A 27,793-nucleotide genomic window follows, 5' to 3' on the forward strand; every position below is an offset into this window, starting at 1 on the left:
TGCCATAGACAGTGATGCAGTTTGCTTGGCAGGTTCAGTATCGTTTCATCTTTGGTTTTTTCACTGCTTTATTTTCTGTGCTAAAGTTTGTCCAGGTGTAAATTCATTAGTTTCCAACTTTGTGACATTAATAAAAAGTCAATATTGTAATGTTCCCCAGAAGCACTGATGCCGTTAATACGATCTGTGCTCTGTTCCTAGAGACACACTGGGAATCTCAATACTTAAGCCATTAATGCAAATGATTCTGCTGTCTGTTATTAATTCCCTTGATGATTGTCAGGCAGTCTTTAAATGAACATATGTACAAATAGTCACTCTACGTGCTGGCATGTTATATTTGCTATAAAATAGAAATCCCTTCTCCTGGAGATCAGCAAACCCATCAGCTTGTCTGTTCTTCTGGAGGGGCAAAGGATGTATTTGAAATCATCATGTCTGAGTTAAGAGCACTTACTGCTTACTGTGTATGGGATAGAACTTACTTTTGTGAGCATATTAAGCAAGTGAGATGCAAAAATTAAATGTTTCACATACTTTGTATTTTTTTCCTGAATTAAATCATCATTATGCTTAAAATAATAGGTTTTCTTTCTAGACTGGCGATACGTCTCACTTTCAGCAAGGGTAAGGAAGGACAAATAACTTGCATGCAAGGAGGGAATGTATCTCTTCTGAAAACTACTGCTATGAGCTGCCACTGGGAAACAGCTGCAACAGGGCCTTGTTATCACAACAGGTCTTTGATGGGAAAGGTGGCCCCATGGGCAGAGGAAAGGCTAGAGAGAAGATTTAAAATAGATTACTGACAAGGTGTCCAGGCAGCTCCTGCATCATTCACTCCACTGATGTAATGAGCACTTCAGAATACCCGAATATGTTTGTTTTCTTCTTACCTTATCTACCAGCTTTGCATCAAAGACTCACAAGGTATTTAACCATCAAGTCAAAGGTGAACTCTGTCACTGCCTATCATTTATCCTGGCACCTTGAGTTATCATCATTAATCCATCAGAATCAGTTAACTACTGTCACCACTCTAAACTTGCAACCTTCACCCTTCAGCTCTTTATCACCAGGTCCTTCAATACCACAGGCACATGGAATAGTTAGATGGGTTTCACACAGGGATGCACTGAATTTTACAATAAAACTGTGAAAAAAAATAAGATGCTTTTTTTTTTTTTCCTTCTTTCTCCCTCGATAAAAGTTGCAGCAACATGACAAAGAGGATTCCCCTGACAAGTGGAGGACAGAGGAAGAAATGGCAGCTGAAGCAGCAATTTTGAAGAAGTATTTTCAGGAAAATTAGAGGTAATGATTTACACATTGATTTATTCCTGCAACACATGAAAACCTGTTCAAACCTCCATAGGCTTCTTGAGGACAGAGGGGGAATATGAAACAAAAGAAATGAAAACTCCTAGGTTTGTGTTTCTTTCAAAAGGACACAGCACTGCAAGGGTGGCTAAAATAACATGCTCCTCCTTGAGCAAATCAGCACCTTCCTAGAGCCTTTAGTTTCCAGACAACAAAAACTAACATATCTGCAGATCAGAGTCATCAGCAGTTACTCAGGAGAAATGTCTAACCTAACATACCCTTCCCTCTGTCTTTAGAACAGAAAATAGCCTTGGTATTTCTATGAAGAGCTAAAACCTGGTGTTTCTGTGTGTGCTTAGATATATATATATACACACACACACACCTCTATGTAGAAAATCTCAGCAGAATTCAAACTATAGAGTGGATAGGCAAATGCTAACTGTATTTCTCAAATCATCTGATCAGTTCAACTTTCAAAATTAAGCCTGCTGGAAAACTGCCTGTTCTGCTAAATTTTGCACTACCCCTAAAAGAAAAAGATTTGAAAGGGAAAATTAAAAAGAGGAAACACTTGATAAATGCTACCATTTGTGCTCTAGAAATTGTGAGGTTTTCATTTGGTACCTGGAGTCCCATATGCCAGATTTTTCCTGTAGAAATGAACTGGGCCCAGAGATCAATAGGAGTTATCCTGGCGTGTGGGCTGCAGCAGTGATGCCAAAATCTCCCTTTTCCCTGTTACACATATGATGTTTGCCATCATCCAGCACTCTCATTTCTCTGTCATTTGTGACTCTCTCATACTTCTTTCCTCTGAAGAACTGAAATCCCATAAATATCCCTCCTCTCTGCCTGTGGCTCACTGCTTGAAGCCCAGCTTCATAAATCTTGAGCTGAACATTAATTCTTTATATTCTTTATTCATTGATAAATCTCGAGCATGAGCAGGATGTGTGCATGGCACATTGTGGCAGCTCTCATCATCCTGTGCCATTTTTGTTTGAGTTAATCAGACTCCTTTTTTGCATGATGACCATGCTTTTGTCTTTTCTAGTTAAATTAGCTGTGTCAGTGCTTCTATGGACTGGCACAGAGAAAGCTATTTAGCATATGTAATTCCCATCTTACATCTGTAATGGCACATCCTTATCCCGGTGTGATGTTTTTCTCCATTATATATCTGGTAGGTTTTAGATTTTTTTCGTCTTGTTAGAAATGGAATTTGAAATGTTTGCCTGCAGAGATTCTCAAAGGAGTGGAATTAAATCCCCACATATCAATCAAATATTCTTAGACTCTTCTGATGCTAAACACAAAGCTGGATAAATGGTATAAATCCATTCCTGTAAGCAAATTCATGTGGCTGGACTTTTACTTCCATTTATTATGAAAATAAATCAGTGTATGTCTGCAAAGATGACCTCTTGATAAGTTTCCCATTATATTTAAGGCCATTACCTTTCCTAGAACAGACTGGTAAATTAAATCTTACTTGCATCATTATCATGAGAGCATTTTGCCTACTACAGTCTTTTCAACCCTTGATTCCCAACACAAAAGATCACTGTCAATCTTCTCTCCCTGACATCGTTTGACTTCTGAGGTTTAAAGCTCTGAACCTGAGATAAAGGTATATTTGAACACCTTCTGAATTTCTCAGCCTTTATTGCTCTCTTAGCCTTGCTTCTGAAGTGATGAAGATGGAAAACCTGGCAAATTAACAAGGTTATATTCATCCTTCTTTGAAGCTATTTTTGGTTTTCACCTACAAAGGATTTATTTTGCCATTTATAGGTTTACCTGGATGATATTTGAGTTGTTTCACGCGGCACAGGGAAAGTCAGAAAGAGCTGAATGTGGGTGTTCTGGAGTCTATAAATAGCAATTATTATGGCCTTATGCATTATTATTCTACTGAAGTGCTTCATTCAAAGAAGCCCAGCCCAGCTAGATTAGCCAGGACAGGCTGAACTGTCTTTCAGAGCTTTCCTAGATATCTTTGCATTTATCGCAAGTCTTACACTAACTGTCACACAGCTATATGACTTGACTAGGTTCAGTAGCACATATTACCTGCATTTGTAGACTGTCTCATAGAATCACAGGAAGGTTTGGGTTGGAGAGGACCTTAATATCATCTAGTTCCAACCCCCCTGCAGTATCTTTATTTCCAAGCTTATTTTCAGATGCACCTTTATCTATAGCAGGGTGTTTTGTGCATTTAAAATCACACGCTAGCAAAACGGCTAAGGATTAAAAGAGCTACTAACCTTCAGATACAGTATATGAAAAATGCTTCTCTTCAAAGGCAGTTTCAGTCTGTGCTCTTTCTGAAGAAAGAACCGGGCTGCACAAGTTTCAGTGGAAGTTTTCCTGTTTTATTCATAACTGAAGTAATACTTTTATGTCATTAGAAAAGGAGTCAGTCTTAAATACAATGTCAAAACATCCCTTTGCATAAAGGGGTTGACAGTGATAGTCTGTTGCCTAGTGCTTTTAGAGTTACAAATATTCAACAGCTTTTACTTGCTTAACCATCTGAATATTTTGTGTCATTCAGCATGCCAAGTTCTTTTTAAAACCTCTCCAAATAATGCAGGTTGAAGAGTTGTGCAGGATTTTTGATGTCTGTTCACCCCTTCATCCGCAGTCTGGAAGTGGGGAGGTTTCTGGAGAACACAGGCTTTTCAACTTTGTCAGAGAATGAATTCTATTCTTTTGGGTTTTTTTTTCTATGCCCCACTGCAAAAAAAAAAAAAAGAGGTGATCTCATTCTTTAAGAGCACTTATCCTGCCTCACAGCTGCCTCTTCTCCAGTAAGAGCACTCAGTATTTGTGAAAAGATTCTGTTCTATTGACTTAGGTAGGGAAACTACCACTGTTAGCAGCAGCTGACCAGAGGGGATTAAACTGGTAATTTGGCTTGCATCTGGTTTTGCTCCAGCACTTCTAATAATCCATGCTGCATGCATTGCACCAAACCAATCCCATCACTTTCCTTAACTTTAGGCAAGTATGATGGGATGGCATACAACACCCTTCTTTGATTGCTTTACTGCACAAAAAGCCCTCCTTTTATTGTATTTTAAACGGAATAAAACCACAAGCTAATGGCTGTGCCTTGAAGTGGATCCAGAGTGGATCTGGGACACATGCCATGCAGTGAGGACACAATCTGCTCTGCCCCAGAAGATGTTGTACCTGCAGTGGGGACCATAGCGAAGGTTGTGGCAGCTTTTTAGCAAGCAGACTCACCGTGCATCACAGGAAACCCAGTATGCTGTAGGCTCTGGTGTGGTGAAAGGGGTACAGGAGGAAGGGACCTCCTCAGTGTCAGAGCCTGCTTATAAGCAGGGCAATTTTTTGAGTGCTTTACAAGAAGTAGACTCAGGATAGTGAATGGTCCTGGGCTGAGAGCTCTTTATGTCTGCACATAGGAGCTGTTTGTGTATAATCCCTAAGTAAATACACATCCTAGTAGTCGGCTATAGATTCCGCTCCAAATTTAAGTGCTGTTAATTATATCTCCCACTCAGAAGCCTCCAAGAACTATTAATTAGAAATGGGGAGCTAATGGTTTGCTTGTCTATGTGAAAATGTTATGACCTGAGAGTGAAATATAAGCTCCAAAAGAAACATGTTTCATGAAGGTCACCTTGGAAAAGCATTGTTAACAATCTGTCGGAAGAGAATGCTTCAGTGTGACGTTATGCTTTAAGTAGCTGGAAATAGCAAAGAGAAGATGGATCAGATCATAGGGCCTATGTATTCTTGCCCAAGTTTTCTGGTTTTCTGCAGTAAAGTACATACAATCTTTTTGTGATTCCAGTGGGATGTGAGGGAAGTTAATAACAGAAATCCAACAGACAGACATAATCTGGCCCTTGCTAGTATTTTCGAAGTGTGGAACATCCAGACCCACCACCTCTGTAGCAGGGAGAAGGTTTATGCACAGGAATTAAATTACCTCTTCAAGGGAAGATGTAAGGGCAGCCAGTAGTGTAGCACTTGTGTACAACAGTAATACCCGCCCTAGAAGGCTTAGGGCAAAAGGCTTCTCTAAATAAATGTGGTGTGCTAATGCTTTCTGGTTGAAGCATATCATTCTTATCCTTATGAAAACAAAGCTGCAGTAGGGTTAGCTATAGTCATAAATGAAATGTCTTCCTCTTGTTAGAGGCCAGCATAAACATAATGTCCCCTTCACACCTCTTCCAGGGCTCTGGAATTTTGAGGTTGTAAGTAGTACTGTGCTGAAAGTTATACGCCTCATTCTCTGGACTTTGATTTCCCTATAGGTGGCCATTTAATTCAGCTGCCAAGAGTATGTGTATTCCATGCAGCACTGCTTGGATCCTGTAATTATAGCTACAGTAGAAACGTTATGGCCAGAGACACAGACAAGACTGTACTGCACAAGGCAAAGCATCAACTGTGTTACCGTTAACAAAGAAAGCTGACAGAGGGCCAGGTGTTCTCTGAACTTGCACATCCAACAGCCTGAATGCTTACTTGGGCTGTCTGAACCATTCCTGATTCATCATTGAGCTTTATGTATGCCACAATGTATGAGAGGAAAATGGGGAAAGCCAAACATAACTGAAGGATGTTAGGTCCCAGGATCTGGGGTAAAATGGAGGTACAGGAGAATGCTGAGCTTCAAATAAGGGTGATACCAACTTTGGTGAAGTATCCAAACCTGTGCTAAAATGACATTAATCTCTTGCCCCTAGAACTGCAAAAGGATGCATGTACTAAGCAGTGAGGCCTGCATTCAAGTAGCTGCACAAAACACGTGCTAAGTAATTTACAGCCTGCCATCAAATTGTCAGTCAATAAGGACATAAAATGGAAACTGTTGCTCAAAATGCCATCGGAAGGAAAAACATATGTTTCAGTGAGAAAAGACAATCAAAGAAGTGGGTGGTTGGGGAGTTGCAGCCGAAACAACAGCAAGGATCCAAACCTCACTCATAGCCCCAGGGAACAAGTTTGGGGGCCCTGCCCTTGTCTAACAGTTGTGTAACAGCTTTGTGTTTGATAAGCTGAAATGGTTTTCCAAATATTGAAGCCACCTCTAACCATGCTCTGAAGAGAAGGTACAAATCTGAGGATCCCAAGCGAAAAGCCCACTTCATGCTCAATTATTAGTAAAGGTTTGTATTGTTATCTTACTGCTGTAGCTGCTGCATAATAGAGCTGTCCAGAGAGACACTCTAACCAGCAACTCAAATGTGACCTCAAAGCTTGAAAGCTGCCTTTGTGTGAGTTTTGGTGTCCAGGCTGTGTAGATGGAAGGGCATTAATAACTCCTCCAGTAAGTGGCTATTTAGAAAAGGGAGTGATAGACTTTGGGAACATATTGAACTTGAGCATACTTGAGACTCAGTTGTTTACCAGGATGCAGTCTGACACAAAAGGACAGGTATGTGCAGGGGTAAGCCCAAGTATCACATCTGCGTTAGCACCTCAGACTGCCACAAGCCTCCCTGTTAATGGTGCAGTAACAGTTGGGCCATGAGTTTCTGCAGGGATTTCACAATCAGTTTTCACAGCTGAAGTTGTCAGGTTCTCAGCATTTTTATTTCTCTGCTTCAGGAACACCTTCATATTTTATGTTACCTGTTACAGGTCTTTTACTAGGATGGACCATCAAGAGATGCATAAATTGGAGAAGACATGGGAATACCCCATTCATGGACATACCCCATTCATTATTCTCCAGCATGTGAGACTGGGGGCATTTTCAGGGCAATGGTCCCAGATCACTGGTGTGCAATCCCTTGGCATTAGGTAGAGTCCCACCACAGGGTCAGGGTGGATGTGGATACACAAGAGATGATGATCTTGAAAGAGCATTTGCAGGAGCTTATATAAGAGATCATGAGCCTCAAAGACTCTTGCAGCATGAGATTATTGCAGCAAAATTGATTTGAAGAGTAAGAAGCTAGATTTGATGACACAGGATGCCTTTTCTAATCCTTTGTTTCTATGACTAGTGGTCGGTAGAGCTGTGGACTAGGCTGTCTTACTTGGGGACATTAGAGAGGTGGCTTCATGTCATGTTTGTTTTCTGTAAAATGATTTTGATCTCCTTTGGAGGGTGTTTTGTGGGTTAGGAGTGAAAGGGAGGCATTTGTTTTGTCTGGAAGTGAACTTTGTTGAAAAAGTAGATAATAAATCCAATAAATGCTCCTTGCTTTTGCTCTGATGCATAATTTTAGGATAGTTGTGTGCAAGGATTTCTTCCTTTCTCTATTGCATTGGCTATAATAGGAGCTGAAATGTGTTGTGTGTGGATTTAACACTGAACATTTCCTTCTGCTTATTGCTGTCAGTGTTTCCTATTGGAACATACTAATGAGCACCTAACTTGTTAGCAATAAACAGCCTTACCTTTTGTCTTACTGACAAAGATCAAAGATGCTATTATATGTAACTATCTGTTACGTTTGTTATTTCTCAGGTAACAAAGTGTAAAACATCCTGTGCCATAAGAAACTCTCCAGGAAGACGGGCCTTATGCTCCAGTTCCAGGTGATCCCGGAGCTGCAGCTGAACAACTTCATGATGGTCTACAAATATGGGAATTTTTCGTGAACAATTTTATTGGATGTTTGGATATCGCCAAGGTTGAATTTCAGCTAAAACAACTAAGAGCACTGAGTTAAAATACTGCTAACACGTATCTTCCTAATTGTGTATTTGGGAAGGAATCTTTTTAAGTTGTCCTTTGGCCTAAATTGAAATAAAGTGCTGGCAAAATCAGGTAGCTACTGTGTTTAAGTACATTACAAAGTGTTGACTCCATTTGTGCTTTTGATTCAATTATTGCGTGTGGGCTATTATATCATAGAGAAATTAGATGTTTTAGCAGAATGACAGTTCCTAAAAACCAAGTCTTCGTTACAGACCAGCAAAGATAAACTTGGACAGCTGCAGTTTTGTCAGGTAAGGCACTGTAATAAGAAATGTGTAACATCTTATGTCCTTTATCTTTTTTTATAAGTTGTTACAATGCTTCTGGACTTCAAGGTGATAGAGAAGGCTTCTGCCAATCAATATGTAGAGCTGCTAATGGGATAGTAATCACATTAAGGTTAGACAGGCACAAATGTCTTGCTTGGAGAAGAAAACAACCTGAGTGGGAGCCATTCATGTGGAATGCTCCCTCAGCAAGAAATATTCAGAGCCCTGCACAGGGAGAGACCCATCATGGGTTAGTTTTTGATTGCTAACATGTAATGAAGGAAAAGAAGTCAAACAACAGATGGAAGGGAGAAGAAATTAGTCTGCAAGATACGCATGAAAAGAGCACCCATAATCTTGCTCTTGAATTGCAGGGAGGTGACAACCAAAGCTTTCTGTGTCTCATGAACTCAGAATGGAAAACAAAATGCTTAAAGTTTTCAAATAAGAGCCATGCTGAGAGCAGTTTAGGATGCGGAGTCTACCTGAAGGCTTGAGGAGGTCAGGGTCAGGTCCAGACCAGAGCCTGGGAGTGCTTTGCATGCCTGGTAGTGGTGTGGTGAATTCCAGAACAAATGTAAATGCTCCAGGATAGCCTGTCCCTAAAGGGTTGCAGCCTGACCTGAGAAAGTAGGAAGATGCACAATGAGTAATTTTACTTAAGTCTCTCTGCTATGTACTGCAGAGAAATTCTGTCCATTGGTTTGAAGTCTTTGTGCTGTCAAATATAAATAGAATCATTAGAGCAGAATTGCTGATGTTTGATTCCAGATTTTACTGTGATGCTGTTCAAATACTGCTCCTGAAAAGCTAGTTTGAGTCAAAGATTTACCATGATCCAGTGTGGCACCAATATCTTCCATTAGCTCTTTTAAAATATGTAGAGGTCATAAAACTATCTTTTAGTTTATGCAGAATAAATGAAAAGTCTGTTTTGATGGGGCCTGTGCTTTTTGGACCCTGAAAAAGAGATGAAGAAACAGGAAATGAAGGTGAGGGAGCCAGAAGTGTCAAAGGTGAGCAGACAGGATGGTCCAAGGTGTTGGTGAATGAGCTAACACACACAGTTGTCCTTTTTTGCATTATAGTATTTAAAGTAGCTATGATTTCACATAAAAGGAAGACAACAGTTTTGCTGCTGGGGACATACTGGAAGGAAAACCTGAGCATCACTTACATGTGCAAGGTATTTCCAAACCTCCTGCTTAGTGTTTTCCTATTAAGTATGGAATATTCTGTATTAATTCTGTAGCCTGTGATGAGTGAGTGCTGTGCCAACCATTTTGCATGGGGACTGCTGAGCAGATGAGTGCTGAGGTGGATGGAAGATTTCATTTGTGTAAATGAGGAGGCCGTTATCACAGCACTAAAGGTCCTCTATTTTAAAAAAGCCTCCTGTGGAATTATGCACAAAACAGCCTATTTATGCAGCATGAAAATATTTATGTGCTTCACTCCAGCTTAAAAAGGGAATTTGCAATAGATGAGGGACATGAGAAGGGGTTGGAGTTAAGAGATAAGGAGAGATTAGAAAAGCCAGATCATGAAATACGTAACATCCTCCAGCAGTATGTGGAGTAACCTACCCCCCCTTATATTTATTTATTTATTTTTTTAAGACCTAAGACATGAGGATGGTGACTGAATCAGTCATACACAGGCAGGGTGCTGCATACAAGCATGGAGCTGCTGGAAGAGTGAGGATATGCTGTGCTTATCCTCGTTGACCATTGATGCTCTCTGTAACCAACTTTGTCCTTTGCAACCTCAGTCACTTGCCCTTGCTGGGGTCATGCCCAGGTCTTGTCTTTGGGCCAGGCAGTGCTGCAGAGTGCTGAGTACCTCCATGAAAAGCAGAAAACAAATTTCTGCTTGCAGTAGGGCAGATATTCTACAGTGCTTTCAACAAAGGCTGATAGTACAGCATGAGGATGTTTTTTAATTGCTTTCCAGCAATTCAGCATCAGTCTTGCTCTAGATGCAGATGCACTAGGCCCTGGTCCTCGATGGGACAACCAGTGTCACTCCACGTAGCTCAAAGGGGCTTGTGTGGTGACAGATCAATGGGCTAGGGATGTGCTACATCAGCTCCTTGAAGTCTTTGTGTGGTATTTCTGAAATTGGCTCCATGCTGCTCCTAGCCTCCCCCAGCACACATGCACCCCACCCCCCAGATATGAGGCTCTCATTTGATCCTGTGCTAAAACAACATAGTGTTTTTAGTTTAATTAATGTTGTAGAGAGGGGAAAAATAACCATTTGGTCTTTTCAGGAGCCTGACTCGGCTACAGAGTCAGGGTGACATCTAAGACAGAGACTCCTGGCTGCAACAGGGAGGAGAGTCAAGGTCAGCTCCTGAAAAGGGACTGGGGACTGAGCACCCCCTGAAATAAAAGCACCTGAATCCATGTGGGAACTGGGGTTTCTCTCACACCCTAGCTGTAAAAAGCAGTAAGAATCATAATGCCCATGTAGCCACAGAGCCTAGGAAAATCTTTCAAATACACACATAGTGACAGCCATAAAAGTACTTAAATAATTCCTCTCTCAGCTTTTTATGTCCTCTCAGCCACTCCCCACCTCTTGTCACTGCGGCCAATAGCTGCTGAAAAAGCCTTGTCCTTCCTGCATCTGGTTCCTAACATATCAGCCAGCACCACTATGAAGGAGAAACCACTGCTGCTCGTGTAAGCTGTCCCATGCGTTGGCAGGGCTCTGAGCCTGAGAACAGAGTGATGTGTTTCAGCACTTGTGAGATTTCTGAATAATCAGCTCATCAAAAAATACCATGCAGAGTTCCCTTGTAGTCCTTTCCAGCTTGCCACCTCTTCTGCCAATAGCTCTGTAGGGTGACCATAGCTTGGCATTAGCCCATTAGCAGAGCTCTTCGCAATCACTCATGAATAGAGCTGGCTAGAAAATACAATTTTCCTTCTTAACAAAAAGAAAGGTTTGGTGGGGCAAGGGGGATATTTGGCTTGGCATTTGAGGATGAAGGCTTTCCCCACTGCTCTCTCCAGCATGCTCCCCCCTGCACCCCATCATTCCTCCTTTCTACCTCATTTTTAAAACTTAATTCCAAGAGAACAGAAATTGCTATTTTAAGTGGAAAGTCACTGGGTGCTGCTTGATCTTGGGGACTTCCTCCTGGCCCCCAAGGCTAGGAGTCTTGCTACAGGATGGGCACCAACCTGCTGGCACTGGCACTCCTAAGTAAGTTGTCCTTGGACCTCCACTTTTTGCTGCCACTGCCCAAGTTCTTCTTTGAAGTTTCTTCAAGATATTCCCCTCCTCAAGCTGCTCAAAAACCTGCTGTTCAGACATCTGGGAGCTAGTGCCCACATCTTTGTTTATGGGGAGATGGTAGGTTCTGGAAAGGGCTTGAGGTAAACTGAACTAACTGGCCCATATTGCTGGCTTACTTCATCTGTTCCTCTGGCACTGGGTTGTCTCCAGGCATATCCCTCTGTGCTTTCCCTTCCTTTTGGACTTGTGTTTCTCTCTATCACAGGTGATCATTGCTTTGGCTGGGAAGACCAGACTTTCTTCTTGTGTCCTCTAATGATGCTCATTAGAGGACACAGTGGGGAGGAGGCCAGGCTGGTTGCAGACCCTGTCCTTAAGGTAGGCAGCAAATAACAAAGAGCTGCTGAGGAATGAGGTGCAGAAAGCTGTAGTATGTGAGAGCCTTATAGAGCCAGGATTGTTAGTGTTTTTCAGGCCTGTGATAACTTCACTGACTGCAGCACTTGGTGCGAGGTGGATTTAGTACTTGTGTCACTTTACAAATCCTTGTACGTGCAGAGAGGACACAACTGCATCCATCAGAGATGTGGCTCCAGTGCAGCTCTCAGGCACTGCCTATCCTGACCCAGCTGCAGCACATTTACTCTTTTCTTCGTTACTTGTTTCACCCTATCTTGTTCTCCTCAAGCTTTTGTCATTCCTTTTGTCACCATAGTGACAGGAAAAGAGTGATGATTGCTGGAGTAATTTCCCGTATTAGCTACCACTGGCCTTTCAGCCTAAATCAGTGCTTCATTTTCCCAGGTTCTGGCTGAGCCCCAGAGCAGTGGCATTAAAAAGCAGCATTGGAGGGGACTTGGCACATTGGGTGCTGCCAACTCTCCCCTGGGCCAGCCTGGGCAGGGACAGGGCCTTCATGTCACTGCAGGTCCCACCTCTATAAAACAGGGATCTGCAAAGAAAAGGGGAAGAAAAGAATCCACTTTTGCAAAGGCTCCTCCCTGAGTTATTAGCTGTGAGTCTCATGGCCTGTCAAACCAAGAGCTTGGGTGCTTCTGGCTGTGTTGGGGGCACAGGAGTGTCTGCAAGGTGCATAGGAAGAGCTCCCCAGAAGTAAGTGCTTACTCTGAGCCATCTATCCCTGACTCTGCACAGCCTCTTGCAGCACCTGGTCATTCCCAGGGAGCCCTAACCAGGGCTGGGACCAAACCTGAGCTCACAAAGAGACAAGGCAATGGCTCAGTATTAGCAGGCTTCCTCAGTCGTTAAGTGCATCCCAGAGAGACGCACAGGATACACACACACACACACATGCACACAAATACATACCTGGATATCAAGTTCATTAAGTACACAAATACACTTAAACAACAAACTACTGAAAAGCAGAGAAAAGTCACAAAATGTTAAATGAAAGCTGCTCTTCTGTTCTCTCTTCATCTGCCACAGAGGAGGATATATTAAGAGTCAACCTTCATTTCAAGCACGCTGCCTTTTGTCCTCCTATCACAACATTAGCATTATCTCCACATAATTTTGTGTATTTAATTTTACAATAGACTGTGCCAGTGAGTGCTGCCTGTAAATATTTGATCACTGTCGTTCCTCCAGGATTATCTTATCAAGAGTAAAGATATTAAAATAGAAATCTTGTCATGTTACTGCCTTTATACTTCCAGACTGAGAGTTGATTGACAGAACATGAACTAGCTCTAAAGTGTCTTTTCACTGAGAGCTTTAATGCCAGAGGCTATAGGAAAAAAACCAGTTAGCTAGTCATTGGAAACTAATGCCTTGCTGTAGTTACAGAGCTTTTCTACTTAAGATTAAAAAATATGAATCTACTAGGGGTATTTTTACAAGTGTAAAATGATGTTGCTCTTTTTGTATCTTTCTGCCATCTCTAATGAGCCTTAGAATGAGCTTTCCCTTTCCTTCCTGCACTTGAATATTAGGTGCAGCCTCACTGCAGCTCACAGACATGAACTGAAGTTTTGCAGGAGTAAGCTCTTGACTTGCCTAACCTACAGAATTTCGCTTTGGTGATAAAATGGATTGTGAGCCAGGACGGAATGTTCCTGCCTAGCTTGAAATATCAAACTGCTATAGACAAGTCAAGGCTTCTATTTATGGCCAGTTAAAAGACACACCAGTAATGCTGTTTTAATGTTACAAAATTGCCCTGAAATTGTCATGTGTCTGAAGAGCACCATGCTGCAAATATATAGCCAGCCCCTGAGGGCTTACTCATCCTGTGCTCCAGCACAAATCAATGTGAGTTTTTGCTGGAGTAAGGACCCAAGTGCCAATTCAGGGAAGTACCTGAGCACAAGCAAACTTTAATCACAAGCTTGTGCTCCTTAGAAATCAATAAAAACTGTGGTGAGGGGATGGTAAGGGGTGTGCATCTTGAAACCCAGGCAGGCAACAGGCCAGCAGTTCCCAGCATCCTGAATAAATCTGGCTTTGTCCTGTCATGATCCCCGAGGGCAGGAGGGGGTGTCCCATCACAATGATGATAAATTGGAGCCAACGGTGTTAAATCACCCAAGGTCTTCAGGGTGGTAGCAGTAGTGTTTATTGCAGGAGGTTGGAGTGGCCAGAGATGGTGCAACCTGGAGCACCCTTTAGCCAGATCATTCCTCCCACTCCAATGGGAACAGTAACTGTATGAAATAATTAGACATTAAGCAGCCTATTGTTGAACTGACATGAAAAGGATTAACGGGGTGGCTCCCATTAACAGCAATGGGTGGTCCCCTCCATTCTTTCCCTAGGCTCTGAATGTAGAAAAGTTTGTCTTAACATGTCAGTTAAGGAAGGGTTAAGAGCCCAGTATGCTCAATTAAAATATACTGGTGTGTTCATCAGCCATTAACTGTCTTTGCAATAACTGTAATTGAATAAATACCTCTGAAAGGGGATCTTTCCAGATGAATTCTGACATAAGGAGAGCAGGAATTTCACAGGTCTCTGATATGGGTCTGTTTTATGTTGCCTCAGGAATCCCTCAGCCACTGTCAGTTTTTGTTTCCCTGCTGCTGGAATGAGTATGGCTCAATGGCCCACCAACAGCCACTGATTTCCATGGAGGTAGATCGCATCCCTTCTTTGGGCATGTTGGGGGTGAGGTGAGACACCAGCAGCACTGAATGATTGGCAACCCTGCGGGAATAAAATCAAGTGGGCAATTTTCCTCAACCAGGCAATTAACTTACAGAAACATCATTTACCAAGTTCCACTTAGGGCCTTGGGAATAAGAAATGGAGAATGAAAGGGAAAATTAGCTGTTTAGCAAATTCAGAGGTTTTACAGGGTTTAGCAGCTGGTGCCCTGCAGTTCAATGGGCAGAGTTAAAAGCCATGCACCCTGCTTTGAAAACTTGCTCCAAAGAGCCTGAAATGGGAAAAAATCCCAACCAGGTAGATTAGTGCAAAGCAGAGGAAGGAACTGAAGGAAGCAAAAGGTACCTACCCAAGCCAACTGTTTTAATCATATACAGCAGACAAAGGGTGACAGCAATTGTTGGTGCTCTGAGATGGGTAGAAGGAAATGTAGATACAGTAGGAAATAACACATATTAAGGAGTTACTATTCATTAGGCTGAGGAAGGGGGTGGGTATTTACATCAGTCAGAAATCAGGCAAGCAGAGAGATGGATGACAGCAAGGTGAAGGGTAGCAAGAAAACCTAGAGAGCAGTTGTGATGGGTTCCCTGGTAGGTGTAAACAAGGAGGTGCTGAGCCAGATGTGATAAAAGTAACTTCATCCACTCCTGAAAAATCCTCTAACCATTACTGGGCACTATTGGCCAGTTTCCCATGCAGTTCTGAGGCATTCAATTAATCCCCATCTTCTCCAACGTATCCATATTGTTAGATAGTCAAATCATGAAGATGGAATTCAATGAAATCCCAGAGGAGGGGAACTGTTTGAGTTCCTTTATATGCAAGATTGGTTAGGGATTTCAGGTTAATCTTGCTTGGTAAATCATGTTGCATTTTATCCCATTTACCTTCATGTCTCTGTAAATAGTCTTTCAGAAAACTGTCACCAGCGTCTTGAGTATTGGCTCCTGGACACTTAGCATGCCACTCTTAAATACATACACACTCTGTGCACAGTCCCTCCCCTGAGCTGTTATACTTGTTAAGCACCTACATTTGGGTCCATGGGTCAGAACCTTTAAAACTGTAGGACAAAGACTGCCCCACTTTCTGCTCATGGGGACCCTTAGGTGCCAAACAAACCCAACAAAGTATGTAAATACCTAAAAATTGTCCTGTTCAAAGTTCCTACTGAGCAATTGGGAGCCATACCTAACTCAGTGTGGGCTGTTGAATTTGGGATTTCATTTCTGCACATCCTTGTTAACCTCCAATTTTGCATTCGGTCCTTTTGCTATGCAGCCCTTAAGCCCATGCTCCACATCTTCCTCTTCATCCAAAAGCCAGGCATTTTTCCCACTTTAAGGAAGAGCATGTAGCATTATGCTTGCCCGTATCCTCCTGCCCTGTAGTACCAGCCAGCATCTCTCATATATTCTCAGTCTTTCTCTTACCCTGTAGGTGCAGAAGGTTGTGCATTTGAATAGTCTTTCCTAGGTCTACCTAAGGAAGTCCTTTCCTCTTTCCTGAGCTAAAACACACTGCTTGCCTTGTTGCCAGAGCTTCCTTCTTCATGCCACTTAGATTCTGCTAATTCTTGGTTATTCTAAGAAGCCATTTTCCATCCAGTTCTGCCTCCAGCTCCTTCCTAAAAGTTTTCTCCCCTTAAACTGAGAGGCACTTTCCAGCTCTGAAGCAGGTGGCCTGTCCCTGGCTGCTTGCTGTGCAGTGATGCAGATGGTAGTGTTGCACAGCTCCTTGGGTGATCAAATGCTTTAGGAATTTCAAGCCAACAGTGTACAAAAAAAGGGAGTAAAAATCCCACCTGTTTCCAGGGAGCACAAAATCAAGAGCACAACTTTAGCTAACTGCACACAAGCAAAACCATTGCACTGCCTTGAGTCTGCACAGATGTTTGTGCCCCAGGTAGACTGAGTTTTCCAGGTACTGATTGCATCCTCAGCCTCCTCCAGCAGCACTCGCAAGCCCTCCTGAGGGCTGTAACCAGAAGGGAAGGGAACACTGAGTCCCAAACCTCTCCTGGCACAAACAAGCCTGCACATCATAAACAAACCATCAGTATCCGTGTAATAAACACTAAATAGAGAGTTTCTAGTCAAGTCCAGCAGCCAAGAAAAGCATCCCTTTCCACCCTTCAGTCTCGTTTCCAAAGCCATCACTTCTGGCCCTGGAGCAGGACTCTGGCTCTTCACGGTCATCAGCCAACTCTCTGCAGTGACATTACATAACAACAACTGTTTTCAGTGAAACAATAGAGGAAAATTAACAGTTGCAAGACAGCAAACCATGTGTGTGCACCTGAGCATCTCTCATAGGACAAGCTTCAGCACACTTCACGTTTGTCATGTCTAAACACAAGTAGATGCCTGGAAATGTTGACAGGGGTGGAGGGAGCAGAATGGAAAACCTGTCCTTTCCCTACAGAGTGGCATGAAGGGACAGAGCAACAAATGCAAATGATGATGCACGGGCTCAAACCAAGCTGCTAGAGGCAATTCATCACACGTTGCTGGACAGGAGGGATGAGCAGCAGCACAGGCACTGCACAGCCCATAGGGCCAGGGGCCTTCTGCCTTATCTTCTGGGCAGGTGACATGGTCAGTGTTGAGCAGTCACATGTATTAGCTGGCTAGGGATATAAGCACAGCTATAGAGTGTATTCAGGCATTTATATACAAAGGTCTTTGTATATCTCAAAATATTTTAGATGTTTAAAATGTGTGTATGTATGTATATTTAAATGCACATATATATGCTGGTTATAGATGTAAAGATGTTTTAAAATAAATATCTTTATATATATATATACACACATACACATATTTACACATGTAGGTATATATAAATGTTTAAGACCGTCCTACATACTGGCATAATATATGCATTTACATAGATACTATATCTCTCATACATGTATATAAAGGTCTACATATCTGGATCTGCATGTATGTACATATATGTGAGTATGTATATATGCATATATAAAATCAATATAATCACTATGTATAGACTTTAATTATTATATGTATATTATGATGCATATTCTCTATACCAAGTATAATTATATAATTATAAATATAATAATTTTATGCTAGTCATTATATATATATGTATATATATTGTTATAATTTTACATATATTTAGAATACATGCTTTTAAAGGTCTTTAAAAAAGGTCTATTTATATAAGTATAATCAGCAGTGTCATGATACACAAATACATATATTTTTATGCATACCTATGCATGTGAATGACAAAATAAGTAAATAAAACCACAGACTCAGGTCTATGGCATTTCAGTTGCAGCCCCTGGGTAGGCCTGAGGTAAGGCAAGGAAATTGCTCCAATAACCTGGTAGCTTTTTAATGAAAACTCTATTCCCCAACTGCTTTCATTTAAGCAGCACTATTTTAATAATACTTGCTTATTGCCTGGAAAATACAAATTAGAAAAGATGTAGATAATGTCCTCTAATGATCCCAGAAAACACTGAGAGATATATAGGGATATATATACACACACACACATATGGCGGAGTGGGGTGTGTACCTATGTATACATGCTTATTATGTCATCTACACACAAGTACACACACTCCCCAACTTACATTTCTTATTTCTCTGTGGTCCATAAGAAGGAAGAGTTGCTCAGGTGGGGCTCTCTGGGGCTGGGCTGGCACAAACTGTAGAAAACCAACAACCCATCACTGAAGATTACCTAAATTGCAGGAGAGGAAGAATATTATTTCTTCCTGTAGCTCTGTGTAGTTTTATACATGAAACATGTATGTAGTTGTAAATGAAGTCAGGTGGAACTGGATAAAACTCCTGAAATAGGTACACAAGAACTCCCATTGATTTACGAGATGCCTGGAGCTGAAAAGCCAGCACTGGGATGTGATGGCAGGTGAGAAAAGTGGCCGGGATGCACAGGGCATGCTCCTGGTTTGTGCCAGGAAAAAATACCTGAGTGTGGACATCCCATTTACACATTTTACTTTTAAATCTGGTGGCTGCCACTTTTGTGCATGACAAGTGTCCTGATGCCTTCCCTTCCCTTTCCCACTGCCAACCTGAACAGGAGATGTGATGTCTACCTGTCTGTCCAGCCCCTGTATGTCCCAGAGCTGCCTGCTCACACATGCATCCATGGTCAGGAAGCAGAAGCTGTCATGCTGTGTCATTTCTCTCCTTCTCTGACACAGGGATCCTGCTGAAAAGAAGCGAAGAAATAAATAACTTCAAAACCCTGCCATCAAAACCCTGACAAGCAAACTGACATGTAGCAAAAAAAAAACCAATAGCTGAGGTGCGGAGAAAAGCCTGGGCAGGTAGTTACTTCAGTTGCTTATCTTTTTTAGGGTGAGCCTTTCTGTCTCTCCAGCATAAAGCACTTCCAGACAGATTACTAAAGCACCAGGAAAAAAGTATTGCCCACCTCTTTTCTGTCTCCCAGAACTGCATCCCAAAGATGTAGTGTTTAGGCAAGCAGTGTTTAGGCAAGCATTTTACCACCTTCAACTCCAGCAGCAGGAGGAGTGCAGGCAAGGGTTACGTGACAGCTTATTTATCGTTGATAAGGATGTGCAGAAGCCTGGAAGATCTCTTTTTTTTCCAGTTTTCACTGGATGACAGACATTTACAGGCAGTTCTGCTGTCCCTGGGAACGTCAGTGTGAAATGGAGAACCAGTGGCATTTACAGATTGAAGTTTCTCCTTGTACTCAATGACAGAATAAAGGGCAAGGAAAAAAACAAGCCCAAACCCATGTGTGTTTTTAGCCACCAGCATCTCCAGCCTGGTTTTATGCCAGCTCTAGCTCTGGCTGGTTAAACTCACTGCGCTGCCGCAGCGAAGGACAGTTTAAGCTGATGCTACTGGACAACAGTGCATTTACTCTGCTCAGAACTATTTCTCACCCGCTTAATTATATCCCTCACTTAGAGTTTTACAGAGAACAGATGTGAAGGCTTACCTTGGGACAGATACATTATGTATACAGCATTAACTTCACACCCATACAGTCCCCATTTTAATTACATAGCCAGTGGGGGACCCAGGATAGTTTGCTGGCAAAGCAGTTGGTTTCATTAGCAATTCCCAAGACCTCTGCTGTCTGTGAGCATCCTCACCCATGCAGGCTGAGCTGTGCTGGGGATCCATCCCATGGGAAGCAAGGGTGAGCCATGCACTGCTTGACCTCTGGGCTGTGCCCCTCAAAATCACCAAAAGACCAGCTGCTGTTGCATACCTTGTACAAACTCCAGCCCGAGATTTACCTTAAACACAAGTATTTTGGAGAAAAGTCTTAATGTGATGTGAAATATGAGGCCAAAGGATATCAAAAGACAACTTGAAAGTACAGTGCTATAGCAGCGTGTCTGATCTCTGACCCCATCGAGGAAACATCAGTATGACAGTCCTCACAGGCTGCACCTCTCTGCTAATAAAAGCCTTTTAGCAACACCCAGAGAAGGAGTTTGATCACAGCTTCTCACTGGGTTTAATAGGGAGTGAAGCACAAGGTAGCATTTGGGTTTGTCATCTCATTTGACACATCTCCTCTTTGAACTGACATAAGCAATGCCCTTATGTTTTGTTAGCTCCACAGGAATTCCAAAAATTTCTCCAAATTTTAACAGATCCAAAACTGGACTAAAATCTTGCTTGTGCTACCATCACTCTAAGATACCTAATCTTAGATGTCATATCTTTAAGATATCTGTCTAAGAGAGCAGTGTTTTCTCCATCAAGCCCACTGTATCAAACCTAGGCAAGGAAACAGTTTCTGCACTTCTTCCTTCTCAAGATGAACATGACAAAAGGCCATTTCCTTCTTTTTCTGTTACATCTTTTCCAGGTAGCAAACAGCTCCACTGAACCTTTTCCCCACAGCCACCTTTCATTAGCTGGGCTACCCTTCTCCTTTCCCACAGCGCAGCCACAGAGCCCTCCAGTTCCAGCCCAGCAGAGAAATCATCAATACACATATACTAGATGAAATTAAAGTTGTCCCTGTGAGTTATTCTATGACACACGCTCACACCAGCAATATTAAATCCTATTAATTAATATTTAATTAATTCTTTTCCTTGCGTATAAACAGTGTTACCACAGAGCAATTATTATCTGGGATGCCTTAAGATATAACAACATTCACAGTTTAAAAGCTGCATATTTGTTAGGAACAGCATGACAAATCTGTCGCTGTTAGAGGCGCTCTACCAAGACAAGAAAAATTCTGAATAAACTGTAATAGGTCAACAATTTGCCAGAAATATCAGCTGAATCAGGAGCCTGAGGTTTCATTTCACTGGAACATTACTTACTATGTGCACGAAGAGCCCTACCTCAGCAGAACACTGCACATTACTTACCAAAGGGCCAGCAAGGCTCATGTTTTGCTAATTTCCACTCATTTGAGCTTAATTCTTTGTTTAGTTATTTCTCCACTGCTTTTTGAATAGGGAAACAGAAAAGCACAAGGTGGGACAGACAAATTTTGCCTCTTTGAAGCAAAGAAGGTCTTTGCAATGGCATTTGAAGAAGCACAGCAGTGGGCAAAGCTCAGCTGAAGTGTCCAACTTTCAGCAAATATGGTGCTTAACACTCATCCCTTGTGATGCAGAAAGTACAAGAGCACTTTTCTATTTGTTTCTGGTTGTTGGGACAATGCTCTTCTAGCCAGCAGTGCTTGGGGGGGGCTGCACAGTGGTGATGTCCTTGCTGTGTGGTGGCACAGACAAGGGGATACAGGAGGTTGAGTGGTCAGATGTGGTCAGCATCCCGGGCTGTCTTATTTCTGCAGGATACAGCACTGCTTGGTCCACAGTTGGTATAAATGGGTCAGTCAGGCTTTTGGTCTCCATCCCTACCAGAGTGACTGCTGCTGACATTTATTCAGGTGGTGACCTTTTCAGTGGCCTTAGGAGACCTGGGAGGCGAAGCTCCCAGACAAAAGCCTTGGTGGCCTTTTGAAAAATTCATCTCTCTGTTTCCCTGCTGAAAACAGAAGAGGAAATAAATACAATAAAATACTCCCTTACTGAAGTTGTTCTGCAATGAGTCAGTTGCTGCCAGACGGGAGATGGGCCAGCATCCCTCTCTTCACTGCAATGATTTGACTAATTACTTCTATCTGCTCCAGAAGAGCAGCCTCCTACAGCCTTTCTGCTGTTTGGGTCCTGTCTGTCAGCAGCAGAGAAGTGGGTAGTGATGGGAAACATCCTCCTTCTGGTTTGGGTGGTGGCATTTTGCCTGTTCCTTACTGCAGCTGGGTGGCAGGTCCCAAAATCAAGAGTGCCTACTCAGTGAGAAGCTGAACCCTGAAAAGACAGGGCTGGGTGGACTGGTTATTTTGTGGTCGGCATAGAGGCACTCACATCTTCCCAGCATGGCGTGGTTGCCCATGTCACCATATGCCCCTTGGATGTGTGGGGTGGGGTGACAGACCCTCTGGGGACAAGGAGGTAGACATCATACCCCAATGGAGGGACTGGAGCCTCCATGCAAATTAAATGGTGCAGGCAGGCAGTCAGACATCACACTTCTAGGGAAACAGTACTGAGTTTTAAGGTGGTATTTTCTTTCTGCTTGAGGCTGATGAGTTCTCCTTCAGGATTTGGGGACTGAACTATCATAGATCTCACTCAAAAACATTACCTAGTTGCACAGTGGATCTACATGGGGGATTCTTCCAGCTCTTGCAAAATGCTGTCTCCTCTTGAGCTGGTAAATAGGGCCCAGGACTTCCGCAACTGTTACTTAGAGGCAAATGTTATTAAAGTAAATGAGAAGAACAAAGCAGCTCCATACACAAACTGATTATATTTTTACACTTGTTTAAAATCACAAGTGTGATTTTTAATTACAGTGGATCAAAGAAAATAATCACATTAATCCAGTGTAATCACGTGCTAGCTGAATTGTTAACAACATTGTATTTAATTGGCAGTAAGCTCAGGCAACACTAAATACAAATGAAAAGCACTGACACATTCTGAAGGCTAATTAATATGACAGACTGATAGGAAGTGCATTGTTTATTAGTACTAATTTTCAGTAGCTGGTTCAACACCATTTTGTTACCGTGATCCCCTGTGCCGTGTCCATCAGTGCATGACATTTAAAAGGAAAATTAAACATGATTCATTTTAAGGAGGAACAAAGGAGTTAAAAGATAATTAAAGTATGTATTTCAAATACCAAGCTGCAGATAAAGAGCCTTAAAGTATAGAATTTCTCTCTTTCCAGCTACAAGTCCCCTTGATATGTGCACATATTTCACATTAATGTGCTACACCAGTGACAGGAGACGCTTTCCCCCCACCTGTACATTTTAATGCAGTTAACAAATGGTGATTTTTTTTCCAGGGGCTGACACAACAAACAGAGGGATTACCCTCAGAACCCTGCTCAAAACCAGCAAGTCATTGAAAGAATTTCCCTTGGCTCCAGTGGGGTTCCAATCACATTCTAACCTTTTCAGATCAGGACTTGTTATCTTTCTTTTTAGCCTTAGAAAATACCTACCAGAAATGAAGAATGTTCATCCAGGTAAAGTCTTTTAAATAGAGTGTCCTTAAAGTTTGCTAAAGCTTTCCAGAGTGTCACACACTTTAACATCCTCCTACCTGACTGCACTATCTTCTACACTTGGCTGTGGACTGTAATGGCACATATTTGTCACACCTTGTTACAGCCTTGGTCAATAGAATAATGGAATAATCAATCATCTATATTTTAGTGTGAGACATAATAAATAAAGTGCATAATAGTCAAACAGGTCTTCACCAAGGAAAAGTTGAACAGCTACAGTGGTTGTCAGTGGTAAACTGCCTATGATAAGTATGCAAACATTGACCCCAAGTGTTACGCTGAGAACATGGAAATTAAAATCATCTATCTTACTTGATTCAAAGCCTCCCACATAACAAGGATGGTATTTAAGAAAACCGTGGCTGGACTTGGATTGCTTCTTTCTGTTAGATGAAAATTAAGACAAAATTTGTAAAATACTGGTTTAATTAAAGATACTTCACCAGCTCATAAATGATACATTCTCCATCCGGTTGTGAAGTGTAAGTTTGAGATGAGGTGTCAGAGCTGCAGAGGATTCCTAAAGGTTAGTTCCCATTTATGTGCTCTATAAAAGGAGACTTCTGGAAATGAAGGACTAATTATTGAAGTTCACACATTGCTACCCCACTCTGCTCAGAGAGCGCAGCATCCCTGATTACAGCCAAAGCAGTGTTTTCTTCAGCAACTTACTCCAAATATGCAATATAAGATGGCCAAAAGAGACCTTGGCCAAAAGCAGACACTGGCATGTGTCTGCATGAAAATATTAATAGCATGAAAATGTTAATAGATAATCATCCAGAAACTAATTACAAAATATAAAAAGTCCACTTTCATTAGCACAGCAGAAGGAGAATCCTTGCAAAGTAGTTTCTGAACTCCCTAATGCTCTTTCCAGTGTATGTCTATGTTAGCTAAAGCCACATTAGAATCACATAATGGCTGTTGGAAGTGTTGGAAGGAACCTTAAAGCTCATCCAGTTCCAACCCCTGCCATGGGCAGGGACACCTTCCACTAGAGCAGCTTGCTCCAAGCCCCTGTGTCCAACCTGGCCTTGAACACTGCCAGGAATGGGGCAGCCACAGCTTCTCTGGGCAACCTGTGCCAGTGCTTCAGCACCCTCACAGGGAAGAAACATTCATTTAAATTAGAGGAGTGAAAAAAACCCCGAACAGTGAAGATGCCAACTCACTGGAACACAGTGTAGGTACAAATATGGTAAAAAAAAAAACCAACCAAAAAACAAAACACAAAGATTGAGCCTGATGCCTTCCTGGAAATACGCCATAATCTCTGCACATTATTGGGTCATCTCTAGGAAAACAGGCCAAAATGAAATGGCTGGTGATATAAAGCAGGCCGGGCTGGAAGACATGGTGACTTCTTTTGAACTCAAAACTTCTTATAGTGCACTTGGTCCAAACAAGTTAAAACTATATTTAGTGGGACTTAGGCGGACTCAGATTTAAGCATGAGGCAAAAAGCCATCCCTGAATCCCCACTGCTCCAGCAGCAATTTTGCTAAGCCCTGCACATCAGCCATGGGTTTATCCTAGCACATGGCTATTGCAGTTATTCCCTTTCCTAATTGCAAAATTGGGTTACAAAAATCAGCTTTACCCAGGGTGGAATTCAACCATGCATTTAATGTAAAGCTTGTGCCCCTATAATAGCCCTATGCCCTCCCTACATCCACAGTGGTGAGCGGAGGGGAGCAGCATTACCCACAGTCAACACTTATGCTGATGCCTGCTGAATCACCTGCTGTACTGTAAAAGCAGCCATTACCAACCAAAAGAAGCCTGACAAATGTTCCCTTTAGAGCAGAGCTGCGCTGGGTAGCACAGATGCTCATCGTCAGCTCACTACTAGTAACAGAAGCAGTTTTAATCAAGATGCCTCCAACACAGCCTTGCAAACACTTGGCACCGAGACAGTGGGTAACAGAAGCCCATCAGTGCTGAGGAAGACTGCGAGATGAAGACAGAGGAGAGGTAAACTTCCTGTCTCCAGGGAATTCGGAGGAGAACTACAGATGTTACTGGTTTGTAGCATTGCTGATAAGCTCCCTTGCTGCTAGGCAGTGCTGACACTCAGTGAAATGCGATCCTCCATCCAAAGAGTGTCTGTGATTGCTTGAATTGAACCAGTGCTAAAGACACCCATCAGTGCACCCTTAAATGGTTAAAAAAGCTCCAGCCATTAGCAGGGACTGAGGGAGCAAAGCCCTCTAGCATTGCTCTCAGCTGCACTGTACCACATTTTGGAGAGCTTTGCAAAACCACAATAAAAATGCCTCTGAGGTGGTTTAGAAACCCAGGAGGCGATTATTCAGATAAGCCACGATGAGATAAGATCTGATATCATCAGAAAGGGTGCAAGGCACTGTCACACGAGGGAGAGAGATGAGAAGAAGGGAAGGATGTGAACTCTGTTTAAGCGGTCCCATGGTGAAACAGCTTGCAGCCAGCGCACAACCTACTGTCAGCTCTCTTTGAGTGGCTCCTTTGATTGCACTGCTCTGTGAAGGAGCACTTGTCACTTTTTATCGAAGGAAAGAGGAAGAAAGCAAGGCAGCCTGTTGCCAGGAGAAAAGATGCCACTCACTTCAAGTTAAAATATAGACAGCTACAATGCCCTGGCTGCTGATGATCAAGGACCAGCAGAAGTGTGACGGAAGTATCAATGCAGGGCAAGAGAAAGAAAACAGCAAGAGACTGGAGTGAGTGTATAGTGGGGAGGGACAAGCCCCCATACTCCCTGTTTGTAGCTGGTAGTGCCCAAAATGCCTGAGTGTGCAGGAGGAGAAAACAGCAGTGGTGTGCCCTTCAAAAGCTGGCAGCTCCCTGTCAGGCCAAGTCAGGATGTACCCATCCACAGCCCTTGTACCCAAACAGCCACAGGACCATAGGCCTCAACTCAAGGTGACCTACTGGAAGAGCATTTTAAGTCCCCTTATAGTTAAGGGTCAATTGGTTGTTTGGCACTGCCTAACTTTGGTTACTCCTTAGAGCAGGTTATGCTCAGCACATCAGGAGCTCTAATGGAAATAGAGAAAAGCCATAGCATCGCACAACCTGTCACACAGTCTCTGTCTTCCCATGTCATCAAGCTCAGAGCTGTTCAGTGAAATCCACCTTGGGGAGCTGGAAATCCCTCACCCCGGAGCAAGAGTATTAAAGCACTGTGATTTTATCTCTGCAACCTAGTGAGCAGAGGAAAACAACCTGGGGAAGGTACAAAAGCTCAAGCAACCAAGCACCCCTTTCCCTCCCCCTTGGTTTGTGAAGATTCTGCTTGTTGAAGATAATAATCAGCAAACAGAAAATGCTGCACAAAAAAACTCAGGCAGAGAAAGCCCAATTTCCCCTCAGCTCTGGTGCTTCTGCTCAGAGTTACTTTGGCATATTAAAAGGCACCAGAAATGACAGTAGTAACTGACAAGATGGAGGGAATGACTCTGCAGACATAGAAGAGACAAAAAATGCAAGGCAAGTATTACAGTATCCCAATTACCATTTCCCACTGGAGCTGGGAAAGCTGATATTTAACAGCTGGATCCTGCAGACTAACCAATTTACTTCCATGGTTTTGTTGCTTTTTGTTACAGAGAATATTTATTGTTATAGATATTAGTTATAATATAATATATATATTTATTACATATATTATATATGTATTTACAGATATAAATTCAGCTTTATTTTGCCCAACATTGAGTCCATCTTGATGCCATCTGTCCTTGGCTCTATCAGACATGGGGGAAGCTTCTAGAATTTTCTCACAGAAGTCACCCCTATAGCACCCTGCTACCGAAAAACCTTGCCATTAAAACCTAATAAGGTGATTCTATGATTCTGAGCTGTAGGAATCACAAATGGTGCATCTGTCCTGAACTGATGATGGATAAAGTCACTAAAAAGCTCTTATCCACTCGTTTTAGCAGCTTTAGAGCACGATTAACTCTGTGTGCTGCAGAGGGTGGGCAAGTGGAGGTCTGATTTTTTTTTAGTTGGCTCTAGTTGTCATCAGCCTGCTAGATTTCATAATATATGTTTCATAATGTGTGCTCATCCTGTATTTTTCCTGTAATATGAGCACAGGGCTCACTCAGAATCCCCAGTTCTGTGACTCACAGCAGTACACAGCCATCCATCCCCGCAGTGGAGAGCAATCACTAAGAAATTACACATACATTTGGCAACAGGCAGTACCAATGTCACCTTATAAACAGGTAACCAAGTCATGCAGGAGTAAACAGGGGAACAGCCTTTTCCCTGGAAGCAGAGGAAGGCAGTGGCTCCAAGTCCTGCAGTATTGAGTTATCAGCTGTGGCTATGTTTCTCTTCATCTCAGCCTCTAGTGGATAGGTGACATATGGACATCTTCCTGTTCCCAGCCACCTTGCCAGAGGTCACAGTCCTTTTCCCCACAGTAATTTGGGGCTGGCTGGTTGCTGCAAGCATCGTGGATACTTTCCATCCTATGTGCCTTCTGAGCTCATTAGCCCTCTTCTGTGCACTGACTTTGTGTGGAAGGACTT

The 27,793-nt window shown here is 42.5% G+C and overlaps 1 protein-coding gene across 2 annotated transcripts in view; it reads left to right on the top strand.

The window, feature by feature from the left end:
- Window positions 1–8,088, top strand: part of FHIT (fragile histidine triad diadenosine triphosphatase) — a 566,029-nt gene extending 557,941 nt beyond the window's left edge. For both annotated transcript variants that reach the window (XM_031049259.2, XM_005149392.4), the window contains exons 6-7: window positions 1,211–1,314; window positions 7,793–8,088. In XM_031049259.2, the coding sequence (XP_030905119.2) occupies window positions 1,211–1,312 (102 nt within the window). In that variant the 3' untranslated portion in view covers window positions 1,313–1,314; window positions 7,793–8,088. The remainder of the gene's footprint in view (window positions 1–1,210; window positions 1,315–7,792) is intronic.
- The last annotated feature ends 19,705 nt before the right edge of the window (window positions 8,089–27,793 follow it).

The sequence above is a fragment of the Melopsittacus undulatus genome, chromosome 9 (assembly GCF_012275295.1).
Source record: "Melopsittacus undulatus isolate bMelUnd1 chromosome 9, bMelUnd1.mat.Z, whole genome shotgun sequence".
NCBI lineage: Eukaryota > Metazoa > Chordata > Aves > Psittaciformes > Psittaculidae > Melopsittacus > Melopsittacus undulatus.